Source organism: Sander vitreus, chromosome 15 (genome assembly GCF_031162955.1).
Source record: "Sander vitreus isolate 19-12246 chromosome 15, sanVit1, whole genome shotgun sequence".
In the NCBI taxonomy this organism is placed as follows: domain Eukaryota; kingdom Metazoa; phylum Chordata; class Actinopteri; order Perciformes; family Percidae; genus Sander; species Sander vitreus.
In genome coordinates, this window is record NC_135869.1 from 13,736,646 (window position 1) to 13,758,744 (window position 22,099).

The 22,099-nt window shown below is 41.1% G+C and overlaps 1 protein-coding gene across 6 annotated transcripts in view; it reads right to left on the reverse strand.

Annotated features, from left to right (window-relative positions):
• Positions 1–1,756: 1,756 nt before the first annotated feature.
• Positions 1,757–22,099, reverse strand: part of srcin1a (SRC kinase signaling inhibitor 1a) — a 44,757-nt gene continuing 24,414 nt past the window's right edge. For 2 of the 6 annotated variants that reach the window (XM_078270463.1, XM_078270466.1), the window contains 13 exons: positions 21,096–21,116; positions 19,790–19,950; positions 17,683–17,858; positions 16,624–16,754; positions 16,185–16,332; positions 14,942–15,245; positions 14,511–14,772; positions 14,087–14,226; positions 13,644–13,796; positions 11,785–11,871; positions 10,683–11,612; positions 8,677–8,814; positions 1,757–2,186 (listed from right to left, as the gene is read on the reverse strand). In XM_078270463.1, coding sequence (XP_078126589.1) covers positions 2,181–2,186; positions 8,677–8,814; positions 10,683–11,612; positions 11,785–11,871; positions 13,644–13,796; positions 14,087–14,226; positions 14,511–14,772; positions 14,942–15,245; positions 16,185–16,332; positions 16,624–16,754; positions 17,683–17,858; positions 19,790–19,950; positions 21,096–21,116 — 2,657 coding nt within the window. In that variant the 3' untranslated portion in view covers positions 1,757–2,180. Of the gene's footprint in view, positions 2,187–8,676; positions 8,815–10,682; positions 11,613–11,784; positions 11,872–11,898; positions 13,199–13,643; positions 13,797–14,086; positions 14,227–14,510; positions 14,773–14,941; positions 15,246–16,184; positions 16,333–16,623; positions 16,755–17,682; positions 17,859–19,789; positions 19,951–21,095; positions 21,117–22,099 lie in introns of those variants that run through there. The other 4 variants (XM_078270468.1, XM_078270464.1, XM_078270465.1 and 1 more) reach the window with 4 other exon arrangements.

The window sequence follows — 22,099 nt, forward strand, 5'->3', positions numbered from 1 at the left end:
AGTCTATAAATATGTGCTGATCAACTTTCTTTATCTTTCAAACACTGCTCAAGAGTTGAAACGGTTTAATAGATGTTGAAGTGTGATCGATTCACTGCATTGAAAGATACATTTTGTTCTTGTTCAAAGAAGGTGCTGACAACTTTGGAAGCTGCTTCTCATCTGAATAAATTTGAAGTTTAAAAGAAACAAGTGTCCCAAATGAAACCACTTGATCCGTCACTCTGTAGATCAGATTCCTTAAAGAGTGAAACCATGTTCTGGTCGATGTGGTATATATCTTATCAGGGTGCTCTTTATCATTGGTGCAATGGATGTGAACATTAATCATCACACAAGACTTGCTGTTGCAAACAGCTTGGCTTTACAAGTGCAGAATGTGTGAGAGATTGTGTGTTATTCATCACTGTGTGTGCTTAAGTCTTTGGGAAGGTTTGTGATGTTAGGTGCTTAAATGCCAGATCAACTTATAAGATGCTACTGCGGAAACATCCTGATTGTCATAATTAACTAGTAAATACACATATACATGAATTCAATATCTATACAATTCACCATTTGCATCCATTCCTTCTGTTTGTGTAACTGTACCTTCTGGTTCTGTTTTAAATAGAAATGTGCTCCCTACAATGTGCTTTTGTGAATACGCCCTAATTTTTAAGTTGAAAATGTCCTATAATTGTTCGTAATTTCTGATGCAAGGATCTCATTCTGTAGTGATGTATATAAATATTCAAACAGTGTGACATAAAATCAAAGTCAGAAAGTGGAATGTACACTTGCAACAAAGCAAAACAGAGTGAGGACACTCATGTAAACCTTTTACACAGTGTGTACAAACGGAGGGGAAAATATAGCACCAGTTCAGAGTTTAAAACACAGGGGATGCAAGAAAAGCCAGAGAAATGCCTTTTAACAAAACAGAAATTGAAACCACAATCATCACCTTGATCTACTTTAGATTTTCTTTTTGCTGAGCACATTCTGCCAGGTGATACAGGTAAGTGAGAGCAATATTAACACACACAACTACTGGACTCACTTGGTGATTATTGCAGCTCTTATTTCTATGATAAAAGTCACATTCTAGAAATTTACAGTACGGTAGTTTCTGCCATGGAAATATGAAGACTGCATACTGGAGTGAGGCCAAAAGTAGAGAGGAAAACCAAGAGGACGAAAAAACCCATGAAAAAAATGCTGAAATTGTCCTTATTGTAGTTGTTTTCTCTTCATGATGTGACCGTGCTTGAATTCTCCCATGTCCTCATCCTCATCTTTATTACCGGGAGTTGCCAGGGGCAAAGCCCTTACTCACATTCTCGCTGGCCCCCTCCTTACAGGTGTTGAGGCTGGAGCTACAACCGCTGGGCTTGGGAACCGCAGAAGAGAGGGTAAAGGAACGCAAAGGGGTGGGAGAGGAGGGAGACAAAGAAGGAGTAGAGGTGGTGGGTGAAGAGGAAGAGGAGGGGAGGTAGCAGTGGGAGTAGGAGGGGAGGACTGGCTGCTGGGCAGGGGCAAGGAGGAGGCTCGCTGCTCACGTAGAAGGCGGCGATGACGGAGGGTGGAGGAGAGGAGCAGGGCCTCAGCACTCAGGCCGGAGGCAGACAGGCTTGCCAGCAAGGCCTTCGCTTGGCTGGAGGAGGCTGTCAGGGAGGGCACTGACCCCTCTTGGGGATACTTCCTCAGGCCAGGGGCAAATGCTGCTGCAGGAGAGGGCACTCGGCTTGAGAAAATTCCTGTTTTGATACCAGAGAGGTATGGCTCAATACTGCCACTGGTGCTGTTGGTCCCCAAGGCCTTCAGGTAGAGCGGGGACACAGAAGTGGGGCAAGGGGGAATGGAGGTTTTAAGGGATCAAATGAAAAATCATGAACGTCTTATCATAAAGTCTTAAAATTTGTTAGGCAGTGTCCCCTGCAGCACCTTCCCCTACCATTACAGTCAAACATGTGCATGCATGCTTGCTCACGCTCTCACACACACACACACACACACACACACACACACACACACACACACACACACACACACACAGGGGTTCAGTGTATATTTTGGAGTAAACACTGGAGATGTGAAAGAAGCTGATCAAGTAAATAGGGCAGATGGATGTGTGTAGCTCTCTAGTCAGGTAAACAGAAGGAAAAGGAGGCTGAAGAGGCTGGAAAAGGACAGGTCGCTCACTGCTGCAGGGTCACAGGAAACAGTAGGTGGGAAGGCCGGGGGGGTGCAGGACGGCACAGGTTCACACATGGTGGCAGGATGGGTGAGGTTGACCGCAGGAAGACGTATCAGAAGAAATGTGTAGTGGAGGGGTAAGGGGTGGGAGGGTGAGGGAAAGGTGAGAACAGAACAAGAGACAAACACAGGAGATCGTTATTCAGGTTGATATCAGCATGTGTGGTGGAAACCATGAGACAGGCTGCCATCTACACATGATGAACAAACCATTGATAAACCCACATTTTGGCATAGGGTGCAACACTAAGTGACAATGTAGATTACACTGGTGTTGACCACCTTTATCTTGGCACGTTTTAATGATTTTTACTCATTAAAAAATGCAAAATATACTGATGGACAGACAACATCACATGTCCCATCCTTTTGTGTAATGCTGGAATGAGTCAGTAGATGGCACTGTTCCAACAGTATGAAACTTGTGGGTCACACATTTGTCACAACATGTATGTAATATGTATTTTTTTGCAGGTGGAACTACGGTGAATGCATCAAACAGAAACAGTTTGTAAGTTTTATCGTCAGGGGGCAGACCAAACAAAATGCATACATACAGTGATGACAGGGTTGAGATAAGAGCGAGAAAGAGCCAAACTTCGCTTTTTATTGTAAACCTTTTTACACTTCAGGCAGGTTTTTATTTACGCATTTCATAAGAAACAACAGGAGGAGAGTTTTTGCAGCGGCTCTAAAAGTTTTAAAAGGTGTTTGTGTAGGGATTATGGGGATTAGTTCTGTATGGAAGGTGAGCAGGTGTGCTAGTCTACACTGTGCTGCTAGGAGGCATTTCACCTGCTCTGTTGCAGTTCCAGAGCCTGTGCTGCCAACCGTCCCCAGAGAGCGGGGCTGTTCCTTCTGCTTGAGGAACTCCTCTCAAGCCTGGCCGACACATTTATTCTGGTCTGTGAGTGCAGCAGAGTAGTCACCTTGCCCTTCATCTCACGCACACTGGAGCTGCCTGCCAAACGACAGCTTCCCAGGAAAGGTCTTCACAACCCCCACATCACACCCTACACCTTTAACTAGCCTGTTTTACCACCAGAAGTAATAAGAGGCCAAATGGGAAATGGAAATCGGGTTTTGCAGTGTGAAAGTGATTCACATTGTCATGCCCTCCTTGATCTGTGTCAAGGCAAATGGGGAGAAATTGTGGCTTTGAACTGTGTTTTTATCCAGCACATTGATTCGAAAGATCCTAATGCTTGGAATGCTCTAGTAAAGCTTTAGTTAGCAGGCAGCCTGGGCACAGTGGCACAGAGCACCATCAGAAAGCCTCTGTTACTTTTAACACACACAGATAACATCAGAGCCTAAACTAACAAAAATACCTGATGCTCTGCAAAAAAACAACTGAGCATAATGCTTTTTTGTTTTTTGCTCCAATAATAAAGTATGTTTGGACCACATTATTTGCAGGAGCATGTCCAGGAGGGATCCCAAATTATGATTGGTTGAACGGCATAATGTTCATTCAGTCAGCATATTTTATATTGATGAAAAACAACTGAGTAACTTGAAATTGGCAATGCTAAACACAGGACTAACATCAAACCAAAATGTGCTGCCAGTGCATCTTATTTTAGCTGATTGCAAATGATAAACAGTGATGTCTTAAAATGTTTAACTTTCCCTCCAGCTGGTTTCATGACATGTTAATGTGCACTAGCTGCCTTTCATCTGTATTGGTGGATAATGCCACTGATGCTAAAAAGGTATAAATATATATAGAACTATTGTCGTATAAGCTGAGGGTGGGACCACTGAGAGACTCTGAAGTGGTATGTTAATTCTTCTGAGTTCAAAATGCCCTAGAAATGTCAGTAATCGTTTGGCCAGAGGAAACAAAAAGAGAAAACACCATTGGGAACTGGAACTCGGGTAAAGGTTTGGGGTCACATTTAGGGAATTATATCCAGGAAAGGTTTAAGAGAAGAGACACCTTTACCTTCATCTGTGGGCCGAGCAGAGAGGTCACCCACGGTGGGCACGTCTGATTGTCAGAACAACAGTATCAGTCAAAAGTGTGATCAACATGTGCGAGTTTGAGGGAGAAATGAAGTGAGGGCAAGCACTATGGTGGCTTACCCTAAATAGGGATAATTTCAAGGTTACAGCTCAATAATAAGGCCTAAATAATATGTGGATCCTAGAAAGACAGATGCTGATGACTGACTGTTTTGACACATTTTGCACAAATATACTTAAAAAATAACCTGCTTGTGTTTTAGTTGTGAAAAAGTAGCTGCCATAATTAGGATTTCTCTTCAAAAAGATCACAAGCACAATGTCAGTGACGGGTTAAAAAAACACCAGGTGAAGTGAACATCGGAAAGTTCTTAATTAGCACTTAAAGGCAGTATGCAAATGAGCCAGACGGTTTGATAATTTGATGAGATGAGCTGCAGATAATCAGTGTGTTTTTCCAGCATAGTCCATGCTCAGCCTTTTCATTATCCAGAATTTTAAATTAAGTACAAGACAGAGTTTGCTCTATCCATCTGTAAGCTAAATTGTCAGGATCTGTGCCGTTTTCTTGTTTTGACATTAAAGATGTCAGGAATCGGATAGAGAAGGAGTGATTTTAAAAGCAACCGCTTGTGGAAACCAATAACGCAATGCTAGCATCGTGCTTCATTAAGATTTGAATACCATTTGTGTTGGCATTTCCAACCAAGCTCATGCTACAGTACATGGCACTGCATGGTTAACAGAGTTTGTGTATTCAATAATAAATAAAGACATTATAAATTAATCATGAAATTATATGTGAAATATATAAATAAACCAAGAATTCAAGACATAATTAAACTCATATTATTATGTTATGTTATTTCATCACTCATTTTGTAGTATCAGAATTTAAAGCTTTAGTGCAGAACTTTTTGATATTAGTGAACATCCGTTAAATTCAAGCCATTGCCAAATGAGTTGCTACAAAGCTCCACACAACTCTCTCTGTATTTCTCAGTATGGTATGTTCAGAAACTAGTGTCGTCCGGCGACTTTCTGGCGCAGAAACTCGAGTGAAGATAATGACCTCTTCTGAAGAGTCCATCATGTTTTTTTAATCCTCCGTGTCTTCCTTGCATACTAGCAACTGCATGGAGGAGGGGTGGGGGCATGTACGCGATCATGGAAGGCTTGTGGATGTGCCGACAGTGTTGTTGTCATTACTTAGAATTCCTCATGGGGGAGACAGAAACTACGCACTATAGCTTTAACTGCATCATCATCATTTTGATTTCATTAGACATTTTCCTTTTAAGATGTTTGCTTGTTTTTTATTAAAATTGTTATTAGGAACACATTGGTGTACATAATACAGCACAAAAAAGATGAAGATCATCATAAATTAAGTAAAGTCTGATCTAAGTGAGGATATCGATTTAACCCAGGATGCCCAACAGTTTTTAAATTTATCTCTTTCAAGTCTTACAGTAAAAGTGAGCTTCTCCATCACATTTATGTCGTGGATAACCTCAAACCAATCTTCAACCTTGGGTACATCTGTTGTCAACCACTTTCTTGTAAAGGCTTTTTTACTGGCTCGAAAGTTCATTTTTTCCAATTACACTTTTATTTCATGTAAATTATTTGACAATGCCATTTTTTATTATTTCATACTGTCACTTTCATATAAGTGGTGTTTGCACCGCCCTCTCACCTTTCAGCCAATCAAGTTGATACAGAATTACTTTGACATTGTTGCTGTTCTAGCTATACAGTAGCTAACTTGTTGAAACTGGTAGCAGTTGTAAGGCTTGCTAGCTTAATTAAGAGTAAGTAAGTACACTTAAGTGTATACATATATATATATATATATATATATATATGTATACATATATTCATAATAATCACTTCAGTTTTAATCATTTTACAAATAGTTCTTTAAATTTCTGTTTATTTTTCACACAATTTATTTTTGTGATTATTTATTTCATAACCATGTATTTAATATTGAACACATTGGGGCTCCAAACAAGTTTAGATTGTTCATCTGTAGTAGTAGATATTAGTTTGAGTAGTTTATAGTATGACCTCGATGGTTGATAGTTGTATACTGAGTCCTCCGCTTCCCCAATGAATGGCCTGTGCTTGTTTCTTACTGGTGCACTAATGGACTACAGTACTTGACCTCTCAACTACTTGCTGCTCCTCATACTTCAAAATGCCACAAATAACAGTTATTGGCTATTGTGAAAGCTGCCACAGCTGACTGTTAATTCTCTTGGTTTAAGTCTGCTGGTTCTTTGTTTATTGTCGTTATTCGTCATGCAGTTCCTGTATGTTGCCACTCTAAATGGCTTGGCTTATAATAGTTTTTTTTAAAGTGCAGGTAAACGCACTGACTACTGACTTCCCACGCTGACAATTAGCTTTGAATGCCCACTATCCCTCGGAGGATAGAGCTTTCACACATACAGCAGTCTGTGGACAAAGAGAGTGTGCCGTGTGCGAATGTCATAATGAAATAATAGGACTAATTTTGCTTTCATTAGACAAGTGTAGGAATTCACTATACTTTAAAAGCACAGGGAATCAAAGAGGGGGGGAACAGGGAAAGAGTGAAAATGAGAAACGGGGAGCATGCATAAATTGCTGAGTACAGGAAACGGAAGACGGAAAGAGACATACAGAAGAGGAAACGTGAAAGACTTAATGGTGGGGGGAAAAAGGTTACTGTCCTCTTCATATTGAATGAGCAGTGATTGCCAGTGACTCAAGGGGCGATCATTACATGGCACTGCAGAGATTCCTCCCAATCTTTTCTCAGTCTGAGGTGACCAAAGCTTCATTACGTCCCCATCACGCCAATCTCTCCCTCTCTGCCTAACACATTCATTTCTCTGCAATCTTCAAGACTGAATTTGTGTCTGAATGCTCTGTCAAATTTTGTGGGGGTAAGGAGGTTTAGGATCACTCCACTGCTCCTGTTATTTTTCAAATTACATTGACATTAAGCTTTTTTTTCCCCCCCTGTGCACAGGCATGGTGCAAAAATCTTCTCTTGGCTATTCTGGACTGACATGCTTCAACAGTTCAATTTCCTCCCCTCCAGAGGCCATCAAGCATCCTTGTGTCCAGTCCTTTACCTTAATTTATAACACGGAATGCTGGCAAATTAAAACCAAAAAAATAATAATAAAAAGAGCTATCAGGCAAACATTTAACAACATATGTATAGAAAGAAGCTGCAGCAGGAAGTTTGCAAGTTTTCTGCAATTAAACGTTTTAATGCAATTACAATTAAATATAATAGGCACCGGACTTTAACTATGCATTTGTATGTCTGTGTGACCAGGCTCATTTCTCATTCAAAACAAACAGGCAGAGTTTTATATTTTCTGCGATAAAACATAATGCAAGACCTAAACAGGTCTAGTATGGGAATATACTGTATAATGCTAAGTAAAGGTGTTTTATATCTTTTTAATTGGTTTAAATTATATATTTAGAGATCGCTCATGACTTTCAGACATAAAACACAGTTTAGATAATTGAATGGCTCATCCTCCACCACTGTGACCTGTCTGACACATCTCTCTGTGGGACAAAAAGCCTGCAGAGGATACTTTGAACCGTTTTGACAAACTCAAGACGAGACTGCCACAACAATGTGACTTTTCCATCAAAGCATTTATGATCATTAGCTAAACTGGTTTTGATTTTAAATATTATCATGGCCACGGTCTTTGAAACCCCCCCAAAAATTAAAGAGATATCTTAAATATTACACATTATGTGAAATGTAAACTGAGGAGTGGAGCATGGTGGGGATGTGCAGTAGTTCTGTGGGGCAAGGAGAGGACTGAGCGGAGGTGAAGAGTGATGGTAAAGGCCAATCTATGCTTGATCTGGTGAGTAAATACAGAGGCTGCATGGCTCTGTATTTAGATCTCTTGATCTGTTCAGATGCAGACATTCTTGCTGGAGGTGTGTGAAGGTACAACCACCTTTATTAGAAATCATGTTTCTATATCCAGAACAAGGTCATCAAATTTGCCTATATATTTAAAAAAACAAAACTGTGCCATATTTCTTGATTTATAGCAGGCACAGAATATTGCCTCTCTTTGCCTCAGTTTAAGATAGAGGGCATATTAAAATGCCCTCTATCTGAAACTGAAAAAAAGTTAAAACTTTTTTTATAACAATCATCATCTTCACTTTTATGATTTTTATACCCCTCTTCTGTGCAAGTCTTTTATTTAATTCCTAAATAAGGGTTATGGCCTTGTCTGCCACCACCGCAAAAGGCAACCTCAACCCTGGCGCGGATTCTTCCTCTTCTTTCCTACAAACTTATTTTATACGATTATTTTTATTTTTTTTAAATACAGAGTGTGTCTGGAAAATACCGGACAGTCCGTCTCAACAGGCGCCCCTAGATAAAGCATGCATTGGCCTTGACAGAGCTAAAAATAAAGATAATACCTGGTGCTGGCCCTGGATCTTCAGGAAGTCCTCTCTTCTGCCACTTTTAGTCTTGTCTGTGCTGTTCTGCTGCAGGTGCTTTAGCTTGGAGGCAGCCGAGGAGTGGAGGACCTTACCAACACTTGAACTATTCCCTCCCTGAAAGGAGAGAAGAGACAAGAGACGTGTGAATCAGACCTTGGACACACAGTACATGCTCATACATTTTATTTCTCTTCAGTGCATTTAGTTTACACATTGCACACACATCAGACACACATTAACTCAGAGCACAGAGTTTGGTCCCAGCAAGCAAGTCGGTCTCCTGAGACCAATGAGGTTTTTAAGATCAGAGCTTGTACAGTAGCTGATACAACTGATCAATCCAGTTCACAGAGTTTCATAATCCATCAGTAGAAAATGACAAAGACGAGAATATAGAAACGCAGCATCAAACTGACGTTGCGTAGCCTAGCCTCACCGCAGGATCCACAAGGCAGTGTGCTTAATGATCTTTCCTGCTGAGTTACTCTGTCGACTGTTTCTAATATGCACCAAAACAAATGTAGTGAAATATCCATCCAACTGTGCATCTTCTGCACACAGAGACATTAGCTGAAAGGAAAACTAATAAAAGATTAACTGTAGTAGCGTCAAACTGTCAATCTTTCTCTGCTGCAGTAATTCAAGGCAAAGAAACCTGTTTGTCTTCCTTTTGAGCCCATTCTTCTCTTTATGCAACGCAGAATTTTTGAAATGCAGACATAAAATATACAGTATATTTAATGCTTTATTTAATGTGCTTATTAAAAACTCAAGTGTAATGGGGAATGAAAGGAGATCACTTGTCAGTGTGAATTCGGTGAGTACACAACATTGGACACGAGTAGGAAGAAGGATCATGTTGAAATGTTGAACGTAGTTGAAGTTGGAGTGATGAAATAATGTGTAAAGACACTGTAATCCTCAGCCATGCCTGCGGGAATGCTCCCTGGCTCTATATCAGAGGGCTGACACTCACCACGACAGTAAAACTGTCAATTATTGCAGCCCTGCCCTGAGTGGGAAGCTACATTCAGAGCAACAGGCAATACTACACAAGCTGTCAAGACATCTCACTGAAGTGGCAGCTGACACAGGAACCAAATGAGTCTTTTGATTATCACACATCTTTTGTTGTGTTACGGTCAACTGGAGGTGAAAGGAACTACTAGTGTTCACATGTGGTCATTAGATATTAACGTGACAGAAGTGATATTTGGTTTTGGCATAAGAGATGGATTTCTGTCCTCATACAGGTTCATGAGTAGTAAGATTGACAATGAAGTTGCTCTCAATTTTCTAGCTTGACTTTTTCGCTCTATATTTTTTATTTATTTTTAAATAATGTTTTTACATTAAAGTAATGACCCATTACTCGTCTTTCTATGTTCTGGAAACAACTTCACCAAGTCACTTTTAACGTGTGCAATAATAATGTGACACAGTACATAAAATATGCCATTAAGCTTGTTTAAATACAGCACAACAGCTGATGTACATTGACACATCATTTTTTAAATACTATTTCTGAGGGAAAGAGAGTTGATTTCAAGACAGAACAAAGATGAGAAGATAGAGCTGACGAGTAAAGAGGAGAAAAAAGAAGAAGAAATTTAAGATATTTTTATCATCTATGCATTTGTTTTTATTGCCTGTTTGGTGTAACAAAAGGTGAAATTGGCTAGATTTACAGACAGAAAACAGATGCCAGGAAAGATCAATAAAGACACAATTAACAACTCTGGGCTCAGCAGGATAGCAGCTCCAGCACTAATCACAGAACAGGCAAGTAGGGAGGAAGTCTGTTGTCTGTCCCCTTCTACATATTTTCGATTTCAAATCAAATTAGATGCCGATTTAGTTAGGGAGCAGACATCAGAAGCTTGAAAGTGAAGTTCCAACAGTCACCGAGAGAGAAGCAGTGAAGAAAGAAATAGCATGCTGCTTCAGAGCAGAAATCTGCACAGCAGGTGTGAGCAATGAACCTGGATCGATGCTGGGCTGAAAGAGGAGGGCTTGGGTGGAACCGGTGGCTTCTTGGTCTCTGAGGTCGGACTGCCTGTCATCTGTACAGGAGTGCTTTTTGTGGTTGTCTCAGTGTAGAGCTGCTCTGCAGTTGGATGGCCACTGATCTCTATCAAGGTGTTCTCCAGCTCACGAATAGTCTCCTCCAAGCTGTCCAGCCTCCTGTAGGTGCTGCATCGGATGTCTTCTCTTGTTTTTCTTTGGCTCTGGCTGGATAGACTGTCCATAGAGCTACATGGCCCACTGGACTTAAGATTCATATTTACTGATTTCTGCTGTACCTCAGGACTCTTAATTTCTGTGTTGTGCTGAAGTGTCAGCACTCGATCCCCTGTATCTATCCCTCTCCTTAGAGCCTCCACCAGAAAGCTCTGCTGGCCCGAGTGGAGGGAGGATTTTATTCTGGGTTTGGGCACTGGCTTGGATGACTCCAAAAGGGAATACAGCAGCCTGTAGGCATCCCTGACAGTTTTTTCCTCTCGGAGTAGCACTAGGAGAGGCCGGCTAGTCAGCTGGACCTCAGGGACTTCATTAGTCTGTGGTGAGATAATCAGGATCTGCATAGCTTCTCCGATAGTCCTGCAGAGCTCCTGGGCCTCAACGGAAGACACCACCCTCACCTCCAGCTCTGTCAACAGCAGAGCAACTTTGTGTTTTAACTCCATATCATCCTTAAAACAATGCTGCTCTCGCTGAGGAGGGCTTCCAAATGAATCCCTTTCTTTTGAAAATTTAGTCTGGTAGATGGTGTGGTGACCAGTCCAATCTTGGGATGGACTCTCTTCTACAGGGTCATTTGCTGAATCTCTGACAGGATCCTCTGAGGCAGTCGGCGAAGCTGGCAAACACTCTGTCAACACGATGTGGGGAACAGGAGACAAGCGCCTTCCCTATAAATAAGTAAAGAACTTGCAGTTTAAATTTAAACACAATGAACTGCTCTTAGCTTCAGCACAAACCAACAACTTTCCGTTTGTGATCACTGCAGACTCTGACAACCAAAAGAAAGAACACTATCTCTTAACGTAAGTATCAGTGTGTAAACATGTGTGCGCTCCTTACTGTTGCAACTGATGTGTTGCCTGTGTGGTCTGCTCCATGCAGCTCTCTCTCAAGTCTAGAGCAGTCCGGTAAGGCACAGCTGGACAGCTGTTTGACACAAGTTTTTACTGCTGGTCACACACACTAACTCACTCTCACACACACAAAAACACACCACATCAACTGTAAACCCACAGCAGAAAACACTCACACAGAATGTCCTCATGTGGTTGTGAAGGACTGATGCATTCTATACAAAGAAACTCAATGTGCATTAAGTCTGTGTCCAAAGTGCATTAATGTGCCAAGGATGCTTTCTGAGGCAAAGTGTGCATTGTTACAAAATAACACTATTTTTTATTTTTTTTATTTTGTGCAAAGATAAACCTGCATTAATCAATATTCTCAATTTTCACATTACATCAAATAAAGAAGATGAAGAAAGATGTTAAACATTAAAAGCATGCCAAAATCACAGAAAAATTACCACCCAAGTATTCTAGCCATAAAACAACTATTTTAGCATCTTTAGCTAATTGTTTTGGCTTTTCAGCACAATTATGGTTGAAGCTCAAAACTATCATCAACATAGGCAGCTAAATTTCCAGCAAAAAAATAGATAAATAAAAAAAAAAAACTCTGTACCTACGCTACCTGCACATCAACAAACAGAGAAAATTAGCAATTAGCTAATAAACAAAGTTGAGCAGCGAATACTTTCTTCGGGAAGATCAAACCAGAGGGAATATAGATCTTACATTCATTAAGTGGCGAGAAACATAACTCTCAAATGAATGCTAATGTTGCTCCTTGTCTGCTGGATGTGTATGCAACTGTCTGTTAACTTTATAAGCCAGTGATATGGTGATGTTTATATGACAGCAGGTTTGAATGTTTTTCTTGCCCCCAAGTGGCCAAAAAATAATTAATGCCAGTTTAACTTTGTTGTGTGTATACAAATGATCACAATATCAAATAATTACATTCTGTATATGGTGGTTATGCATGGTTATCTAGTTTCCACACCAGTTTAAGACACATAATGCAATTACGAAACTGCAAAAATTGATTACTGACAGGCTTGTGTGGAAATAAGACTTTCCATAAACACAGCATGCACACACATTTATAATTGGTGAGAAATATTATATGCAGAAGGAAGACTTTGTGTTAATTTCTGGTTGAAGAGATAGGAGAAGTGGATGTGGCTGGAGGCTGAGCAGTAGCTGGTGGTTTCTGTGAGTGGCGGAGGGGTGAAGAGGAAAAAAGGCTTAAGAGGGCAGCAATCCACAGCACTCAGCGTTACCTCAGTGCCTGGGGCCTCAGAAGGCCACAGGTCCAGTCTGCTGGGGGGTACACTTTTCCTGCTGCAAGGGCTAACAGGCAGGGAAAGGGGAGAGGGAAGAGCGAGCCTGAGTGGGGCTCTCTCAAACAGCTGGAGAGGGGAAAGGCAGGTTCAAAAGCTGTCATAAAATGTAGAATAAAAACACAACAGCCACTGAATAATCAAAAATCTGTTTTTGTTGACTTTGTGTTCCATCAAATTTCAGGCAAGCCATCTCAAACACAGTCCAAGAAGCCATCAGGGTCCATCTGCCTGGCTGTGATCTGTGAGCCCTGGGTGATGATGTGTGTGACTGAGCAGTATGTGATCTTTGGGCTCTCCCAGTGCCAGGGGCAGGGGGACATATGGCACCTGCTGCTTGAACATGTGGTAATGATGGTAAGCATGTCTGCTTGTGAGTATGTGTGCACGCAAAAGCCAGTAGCAGATTGTGGACGTAACATAAATAATAAAAAGAGAGCAGTTTTCTAAGCCATTGAACAACAACCTATTAAGTATACGATCAACATAATACACATCCCATGTTTCAGTTTACCTCCAATTCGGCAGCAATTCTCTCCTCCTCTCCTTCCTCCTTGTCCCCAGAGGCAAGTGTAGGGGGTGTAGACGCAGGACGGGGGTTTTCAGACAGGGTCCTCCTCAGTTTTACATGAGGCTTCTGACCTTCAGTTTCTTCAGATTCAGACTTCTACAATCGCAAATACACAAAGAGGCTTTTAACACATCTGAAGCCAGTCTCCGACGATTGCAGCTTCAACATGTTTTGATCTCACAAGAATATTGTTTAGGTCTACAAAACAATAGAGTAGCACCGACTTTCTAAGTGGGAAAACTAATGTGTTGATATTTACATTTGAGGAACATCCCTGTGAAATTAAAACACCTATTTGACAATCCATTTATTTAATGGCACAATCCTTACTTTATGTGATACACATTCATATTACAAATGTATTTTGTGAATTATCTCTGTCTTACCTTTATACTTTTCCCAGGAATGAGGGGCTCTCCGCTGCGGCTGGTTATGCCTGGAGAAGATGGGAAACTGCGTCTAGGTGGTGGAGGAGGAGGCGACTTGGAGGGTTTCTCTGTGCGATACCGCGGCACTGTCAACTCATCTGGAAAAGGAAGTAATTCAGGCATCTTGAGAAAGGACTCATACAGTGACAGTGGCATTAAAGTGAAATTAGGACAAGCTATGAGGCAGACATTATATTATGTGTACTGTGTAAAACCTGCTTTACTCAATATTAAGTGTTATGTTGAGTAATGTATTGCATTTATAAAACTAACTGTCAGAATCTATACTGTATCTCCAGTTTTGATATTTTTCCTATTTGGGATTCCTTGATAATGATGTATGATAATGATGCAGAATGTTTTACTGAACTCTCCATCTCACCAGAGCCACGCCTGGATCCTCCATCTTTACCAGACAGCTTGTGCTGGGGCTTGCTGACGCGGTGCTCTGGGGTTCCTACCCCACTTTGGGGGATCTGGGAGGATGGAGTGTTAGAGGAGGGCTTGATTTGCTTGGCAGCAAAGTCCAGGTCTGGAATAGCTTTTAATAACTCAGCCTGGGTCTCTTCCAGCAACCGGTTGATGTCCTGGGCGCTGTACTGGGTCAGACTGGCCCGCTTCTCCTCCCAGTCCCGCTCTGCTGCCTGTGAAGTGCAGACACTGATCTAAACACTTTATAAACACACAGCCAATGTGGTGTTGCAGAACTGGTGTAACTATGATGTGATATGATCTGTAATGCAGACTATGTGAGCAGTGAAACCAGAGAAGAAAAAGATGAAAACGAAGAAATAAAAAAGAAATAAATCCTACCAGTCGGACCTCCACGGATAAAGCTTTGTCAGCTAAAGCACGCCGTTCCAGCTCCTCCAGTGCTTTGCCTTTGTGGGGAACAGGAGGATGATTGTCCTTGTGAGGGCCAGACAGGTTCCCGTGGCCACCTCTGAGGCTGGAGTGGGGGCTCCAGTTGGACAGGCTGTTGCCTCCCCCAAGGTCATTGATGGTGAGTGGTGTGCTGGTGGTGAGGTCAAAGTCTGAAAACTTTCGCAAGTCGTCGTGCTTTGATGAAGGAACAGAGAAGTCCTCCTGCTTCTTCCACACTCCATCATTCGCTTGTCTGGTAAAACATTGAAGATGAATTCTTTAATCACATTTCTGAAATGTAACACAAACAAAAACATGAATAATCCATCACCTGAAGTGAAAACAAGTGTTGCTGAATGCCAAAAAGCTTTTTTTTCAAAGCTCAAAACACTGTGAAGGGTACAAACCTCTGCCAATACTGAATAATTCTCCACTTCTCTCTCTTTTACCCACAAAGACGAGAGGATAAAATTAATTTGATAAGCTCTTTTGATCAGTGAGGTTAATTAAACTGTGGGTGCTTTCCCGTGATGTGATAGACGTGTCATGACTGATGGCTAGAGGACAGAATGCTTAAAGTCTCACTCACCATGACATTAAAAAGTATTTATTCATGTGCCTGAAAATAGCCTTTATAGGGTGTTACCCATAAAGCCAAGTGGTCACATTAATACTAGCTACTTGAATGAACCCTTCATGACACCTTTTATTCTACATACATTATGATTTTAAAACATCGCTCTGTCTAATAAATGTTTACTGGTGGAAATCTCTGATCCGATTCCACAGCAATATCTAATCAATTTTCCTTGGTCCGAGGCCTGGCTGTCCACCTCATAAAAATCCATAATGTTCTGCTGACACACAGACAAAGAGGGGTGAAAACATAATCTCTTTGGCAGAGGTACAAATGAAAAAGCCTTCCTTGAATTGATTTACAAATGGGTAAGTTTTTTCGTGTCAGCTAATACCCGACATATTTCACTACATATCACTATGGAAGAATTTATCACACAAATGCACTCAGTATTTATAGGATTACTTAAAACTTTTCCATCTCCAAGTCCATGTAAGGACAGTTCATACGAGTTTTATTTACATTTAGTTTCTTTAAATCAACACAAATTGGCTTTCCTTAACTAGCATATAAAGCACTGCTGTACTGTTGCTCTTAGTCAGAGCAGGTTCATACTTGCGCATGGTGGCGAGGGTATCAGTTATAGTCTTGCAGCGTTTTAAAAGGGCATCAAGCCTGTGTGGCTCTTCTTTCAGGAATTTGACGGCCTCCACCTCCACCCTGAGCACCACCCGCATCTTACTCTGCAGGCCTGGGAACTGATCTGCAGGAGAAAGGAGAGGAGTAACACAAGAAACCAACCATGTTTCCCTCAAACAAATCAATTCCACTTGAAAGCCTTTTTGGGTAATCAAGAAAAAACACGTTCAACCACTGTAAATGGTCAGGGAGTTCATTAAAACAATGACTAATCTGAGACTGATTAATTGTTTGACAGAATGACTGTGGGTGACAGCCAGTGCCTTGGTGAGTAATTATGCATTGAGTGCATTTTAAACTGTGTTTTCTATTACGTGCCTGTGCACAAAATGTGAAATGCGCCAGCATGACTCACTTTTCAGTTCAGTGAGTGTTTCTCCCAGCTTTCTCAGAACAGTGGCCTTCTCCTCCAGCTCCTGCACTGTCACCAGCTTGTGGTTGACAGACGACTCCTTCTGGATCTCCTCCACTGACTTCTCCAGGTCACTGAGATGGAACAGACAGAAGGCTGAACACCAGGGAATCCTCTGCTACACCTAAATTTTACTGAATATTTATCTCAGAATTATGCTATTTGAGTTTCAGAAAAAAACTTCCACCAATAAACTGTCTCTCAATCAACTGGCAGCAAGACCAACAGTTCTGGACAGCTGAACTGGAGGAGTGTGGACGGGTACTCAGAAGTTTTAAAACAACTGAGGTGAAAAGTAGTACAGAGAATTTGTACAAATGTGCATTTGCTCAGCTCTAATAGTGAGTGTGTGTCTTGTCTGTTCAGACTTACGGCAAATAAATCGGCCTTAAGTTATTTAATGAATGAAAGTTCCATGTATAATTAACTGAAATAAATTGGCCATTAGTCAGGCTGAATAACTGACATTGATTAGCAGAGATCATCTTAACAGTACAACCAATTAGTTTGCAATCAAAATGCCGCTCAGAGTGAAATTCAGGAACTCTTGTGCTGCTCACAGAGAGATCCAGGACATATTACCGCAGAACATTTCCACATATGAGACAGAAGCAAGTTATCTGATTATAAGGTAGCTCTCTGCTCTGGTTTTGCAGTCACTTCAATTAGTTGCTAGACCGTCTCATATCTCAAATCTTAATAAGCATCTTGCTCTATGCCGGGCTTAATTACAGTTACAATTTCATCCTATCACTGTGTCACCCTGTGAGTCATCTAATTATAATAAAGATATGAACTTTGTCATGTTTGAAGCAATTATGAAATATGTAATGTAGGATCATTTTTAAACAAGATAACTGTCAACTTATATATTCAACACACAAACAAAAAAAAATCATTCAAATTAATACTCTAGAAAAATCACAAATGCATATATTCGTCTTTTAATAACTAATATTTGGATCATTATTACTTAATACTGAATCTTATCCTTTTACTGACTGGAGCTGCTGGATGATGAGCTCCTCCTCGTTGAGGTACTTGAGTCTCTCCTCCTCCACCAGGAGGCGCTGTCTCTGTAGAGGATCCTCCTGTTTCCTCAAGGCATCGGCCACACGTACGTTTAGCTCCGCTTCTGTCCGCTTCAACAGAGTTCGCACCGAATCCTGGTTCTCCATCTGCGCGCGCGCGCACACACACACACACACACACACACACACACACACACACACACACACACACACACACACACACACACGCACATTACAGATAACATGTATTGCTCTTACGTCAGCAGGGGCAGGGCATAATGTACACTCAGCGACTATTTGGAAATGAATTGTATCAATGTTAGCCTTGCTAGCCTCATGAGAATAGCTTGTTGAAGTTGTGAAATGAGCTATCGCTGCCACAGCAGCATAACAACGGGACAACAAGGAGGAGAATTGCAGTCGCCCAAAGGCTTTTCAAAACAGACCTCAGTGATTTACAGCAACTACACATTTTGTTTTGCCCCATCCTTGAGAGGGCAAGCTGTGGCCTCTTTACCTTTTTACTGTAAGACCTTCGCTGCCTTGTTATGCCAGAAGAACATTTTGCTCTATCCTTGACTGCTTGTGTTTTTCAACGATTGCTTGTGAGTCTTTAACCTTAAAAGCATGGCTAGATGCATATGCAGTTCTCTCTGTGGTGTGTGTGTTTCAGCCCGTGCATATATATGTTTCTCCTAACAGAAGCCGGGAAGCCCTTAGGAGAACAAAGGCTGTCCATGAAAGAAGCACTGAGTGTGAACTGAGCTCCCTCTCAGTGTTATGAATGGAATATTCTACAGGACTACTGCATGTAATACAACTCCCTGAGATGAAAACACCTGGTAAGCAAGACAAATCAATAATTGATCAGCCTTATGTTCCAGGAAATGAACAATATCACTAACATTTGCAATTACACAGTATTCCCCATTACACTACCAATGATGCTGCAGATGCATAAGGCCAAACACAGGGAATATGAGTTTAAAAAAAATATAAAAGAAAGAAAAATACATTTTTAGATATTTTCTTATCTTGCAGCACTGTGCTGCCTCTCCCAGTTGCGTCTCTCTCCTGCACGCTCCCTCTGTATGTTTCATGAGCCGCATGTAAAATTTAAGCCGGTGGCCATCACCATGGGCAACAATATGGGTCCAGGTGCAGAGGTCACACTTGGGCACACATACAGGTAAAAAAAAGCAAAACTGTCCTCTCTGGGTACAGCACAGCCTCGGTTGTTTGGCTCTCTGTCTCAGCCAGTTCAAGAAGTCCTTTTGACTGTTGTCAGGGAACAAATAAAAGTTATTCCCATTGCTCCTCCTTTCTCTTTTCCCCTGCAAGAGACTTAAATCTCCTCCTCTGCCACTGAACGCATTTAACTCATCATCTCTTCCTGCAGTAACCATGGCATCGCTGGCATCAGAGATAAATGGGATAAATGAGGACCTCATCTCCACATTTCCGTTAATCCTTCTTTGTGGCATTTCATCGGATTCTGCATCCATCATGACATTCTGTATCTCTGTAGAATACTTTGCCATGTGAACTGAGCTTTTATCTTCCACTCATTCTATTTCATTATTAATTCTCAAAAGGCACAATGCCCTCAATGTGTCATGCAGCACAGCTATGTGAACCTGCAGGTGTTATTTTCTGTAGGTATAGTATTGAAGTGTAGATCAAAAAAACATCAAAACCCTGCATACAGTACACGTGTTGAAATACTGTTTTGTATTTCAACATCACAAAAATGTTAGATAATGCTGAATGTAGAAAATAACAGAATTCAAATATTGAAGACTAATTTTGCCGTTTTCTACAACTTTGGGGCAATCTGTGGAACAAAAACAAACCACATGCAGAGTGCATGATGTGGTCTAACATTCTGTATAACATGTATGTCAATAGTGAGGTATGATGGACCCTGCAAAGAATAGCCCTATGTCATTCAGACTAATTAAAATGATGTTACTTGATTCACTGAAAATTTGAGTTTTTAAAAAGTGCAATTTGGGTAAACAGGCTCTTTAAAAAAAAGTTTTTTTTAAATGGATTATCTGGATGGATATACTATATACCTGTATCTTGCGTAGCTGGCCAAGCTGTTTGCGCAGGTCGGTGGCGTTTTGCTGCAGGCCGTGCAGGTGGAGCTGCATCTGCAAGCGGCCGGCGCTGTTCACCGGGGTTGTGTTAGAAGGTGGCGGCGGCATCAGAGCTAGAGGTGCCGACGGTGTATGAGCTGCCAATCACAGAGCAGGACATGGGGTGTCACCAGGAGGTCGTTGGGAAACAAATTGATTAGTTTGCTGGGCTGTGAGATTTGAAGTCAGCCAGCATGACAGTACAAACTGTAACACACACACTGCACACAGGCCTAAAGAAATGTACATATATAGAAAATCTGGACACACGTGCACACACTGAAATAAATACAGTGTGTGAATGCAAAAAATGCACCATATTCACAAAACTAATAGCCCTCTGGGAGAAATGTAAGCTCATGCTATTAGTAACCCATATATAAGTGCAATTAGTCTATTCAGTAGTGACACACAGGGGGATAACTATGGTCTTATCTTAACACATGGCTTTTTAAGTATGGCCATTGACTCCCCAGCTATTCACACACACACACACACACACACACACACACACACACACACGTACGTTACAGATAACATGTATTGCTCTTACGTCAGCAGGGGCAGGGCATAATGTACACTCAGCGACTATTTGGAAATTAATTGTATCAATGTTAGCCTTGCTAGCCTCATGAGAATAGCTTGTTGAAGTTGTGAAATGAGCCATCGCTGCCACAGCAGCATAACAACGGGACAACAAGGAGGAGAATTGCAGTCGCCCAAAGGCTTTTCAAAACAGACCTCAGTGATTTACAGCAACTACACGCATTGTTTTGCCCCATCCTTCAGAGGGCAAGCTGTGGCCTCTTTACCTTTTTACTGTAAGACCTGCTCATGCTATTAGTAACCCATATAGATGTGCAATTAGTCTATTCAGTAGTGACACACAAGGGGATAACCATGCTCTTATCTCAACACAGGGCTTTGTAAGTATGGCCATTGACTCCCCAGCTATGCGCGCGCACACGCACACACACACACACACACACACACACACACACACACACACACAAAGGAGAGCCTAGTCTGTGACAAAACAGCCTTCTGAAATTCACAAAGGAAAAACCAAGCAGAAAGTAGAGACAGAGACAGGACGAGGGGGTCCACTCTCTGGGAAACCAGCCAGGAGGAAAACGTGAGGATAGACACCGCCAGCTACCCAGCAACAACACACACCCATATAGAGAGCCATGAGTCTGATAGAAGAAATAAAAAGAGCGATAGAATAGGAGATGGCAACTACCTTTCTGTTTCAGCCGTCCTGCTGGAATATAGAAAGAGTGAGCAAGTTACAGAGAAATTAAAAGGATAACAGAGAGACAATGAGGAAGAGGGAAGTCTTAAAAGTTCATATTTACAGAATGATGATCCTGGAGAGATTTTTTATTGACTACACTAGAGAAAATGATTCCAGTGATGGCTTAGTCTTTTGGCCATGTATCAATTTGTGAGGAAGATTCAAAGACTACTGTGTCCTTGCACTGTGAAGGTCTGGCCACAGAAAAGGTTTGTTTGTGTCAAAACTGCGCTACAAAATTAGGGACATAGAGGAAAAAAGGACAGAAAGGGGAATTAGAGGAATAAAAGAAAAGCAGGATGATAAAATGATGTTCAGTATGTATTAGGCTACACCTGAAACAATTCATATCACTATTTCAAATATTCTATGCTGACAAATATATATTTTGAAGCTAAAGTCTGATGTTTTGAGAAATTCCCTTAAACATAAAATTAAATCTCTATGCATCCAGTATAGTGATAGTAAAGAAATGACAAAAATAAACCTTCCAAATACTTCAAAGCTGTCTGTCTTATTACCTCGTCAAGAAGGTCATGTTGACAGTTTTGTGTGTATGTTTGTTTAACACCTTTCAACAGCTTCAAGCTGTTAGAAGGTATACATTTTCATTTTTATCAAAGCTTTTACAAACATTTCCCTCCCTGCTTCCTGTATTTGTGCTTAGTGAGGCTAAATACTTCTCCATACTGGACAAATTGATGAAATTAATGCTTTTCTCATCTGACTAAGTAGGACAATACTCAATTGTCCAAGCATTGGACTGTTACTTTAAAGTCTTGCAAAGGCCCCAAACCTAAGGAATTCTCTAAAATCAATTTGACCAGTAATATGTTTTTAGCTGTGTTTTCAAATGGTGAATGAGTCATTTGGAATGAAAATCTTCAACGTCAGTAGTCGGAGAAAAACAAAGATAGTGAAACAGAAAAGAAAGAGATGAATGAGTTAGC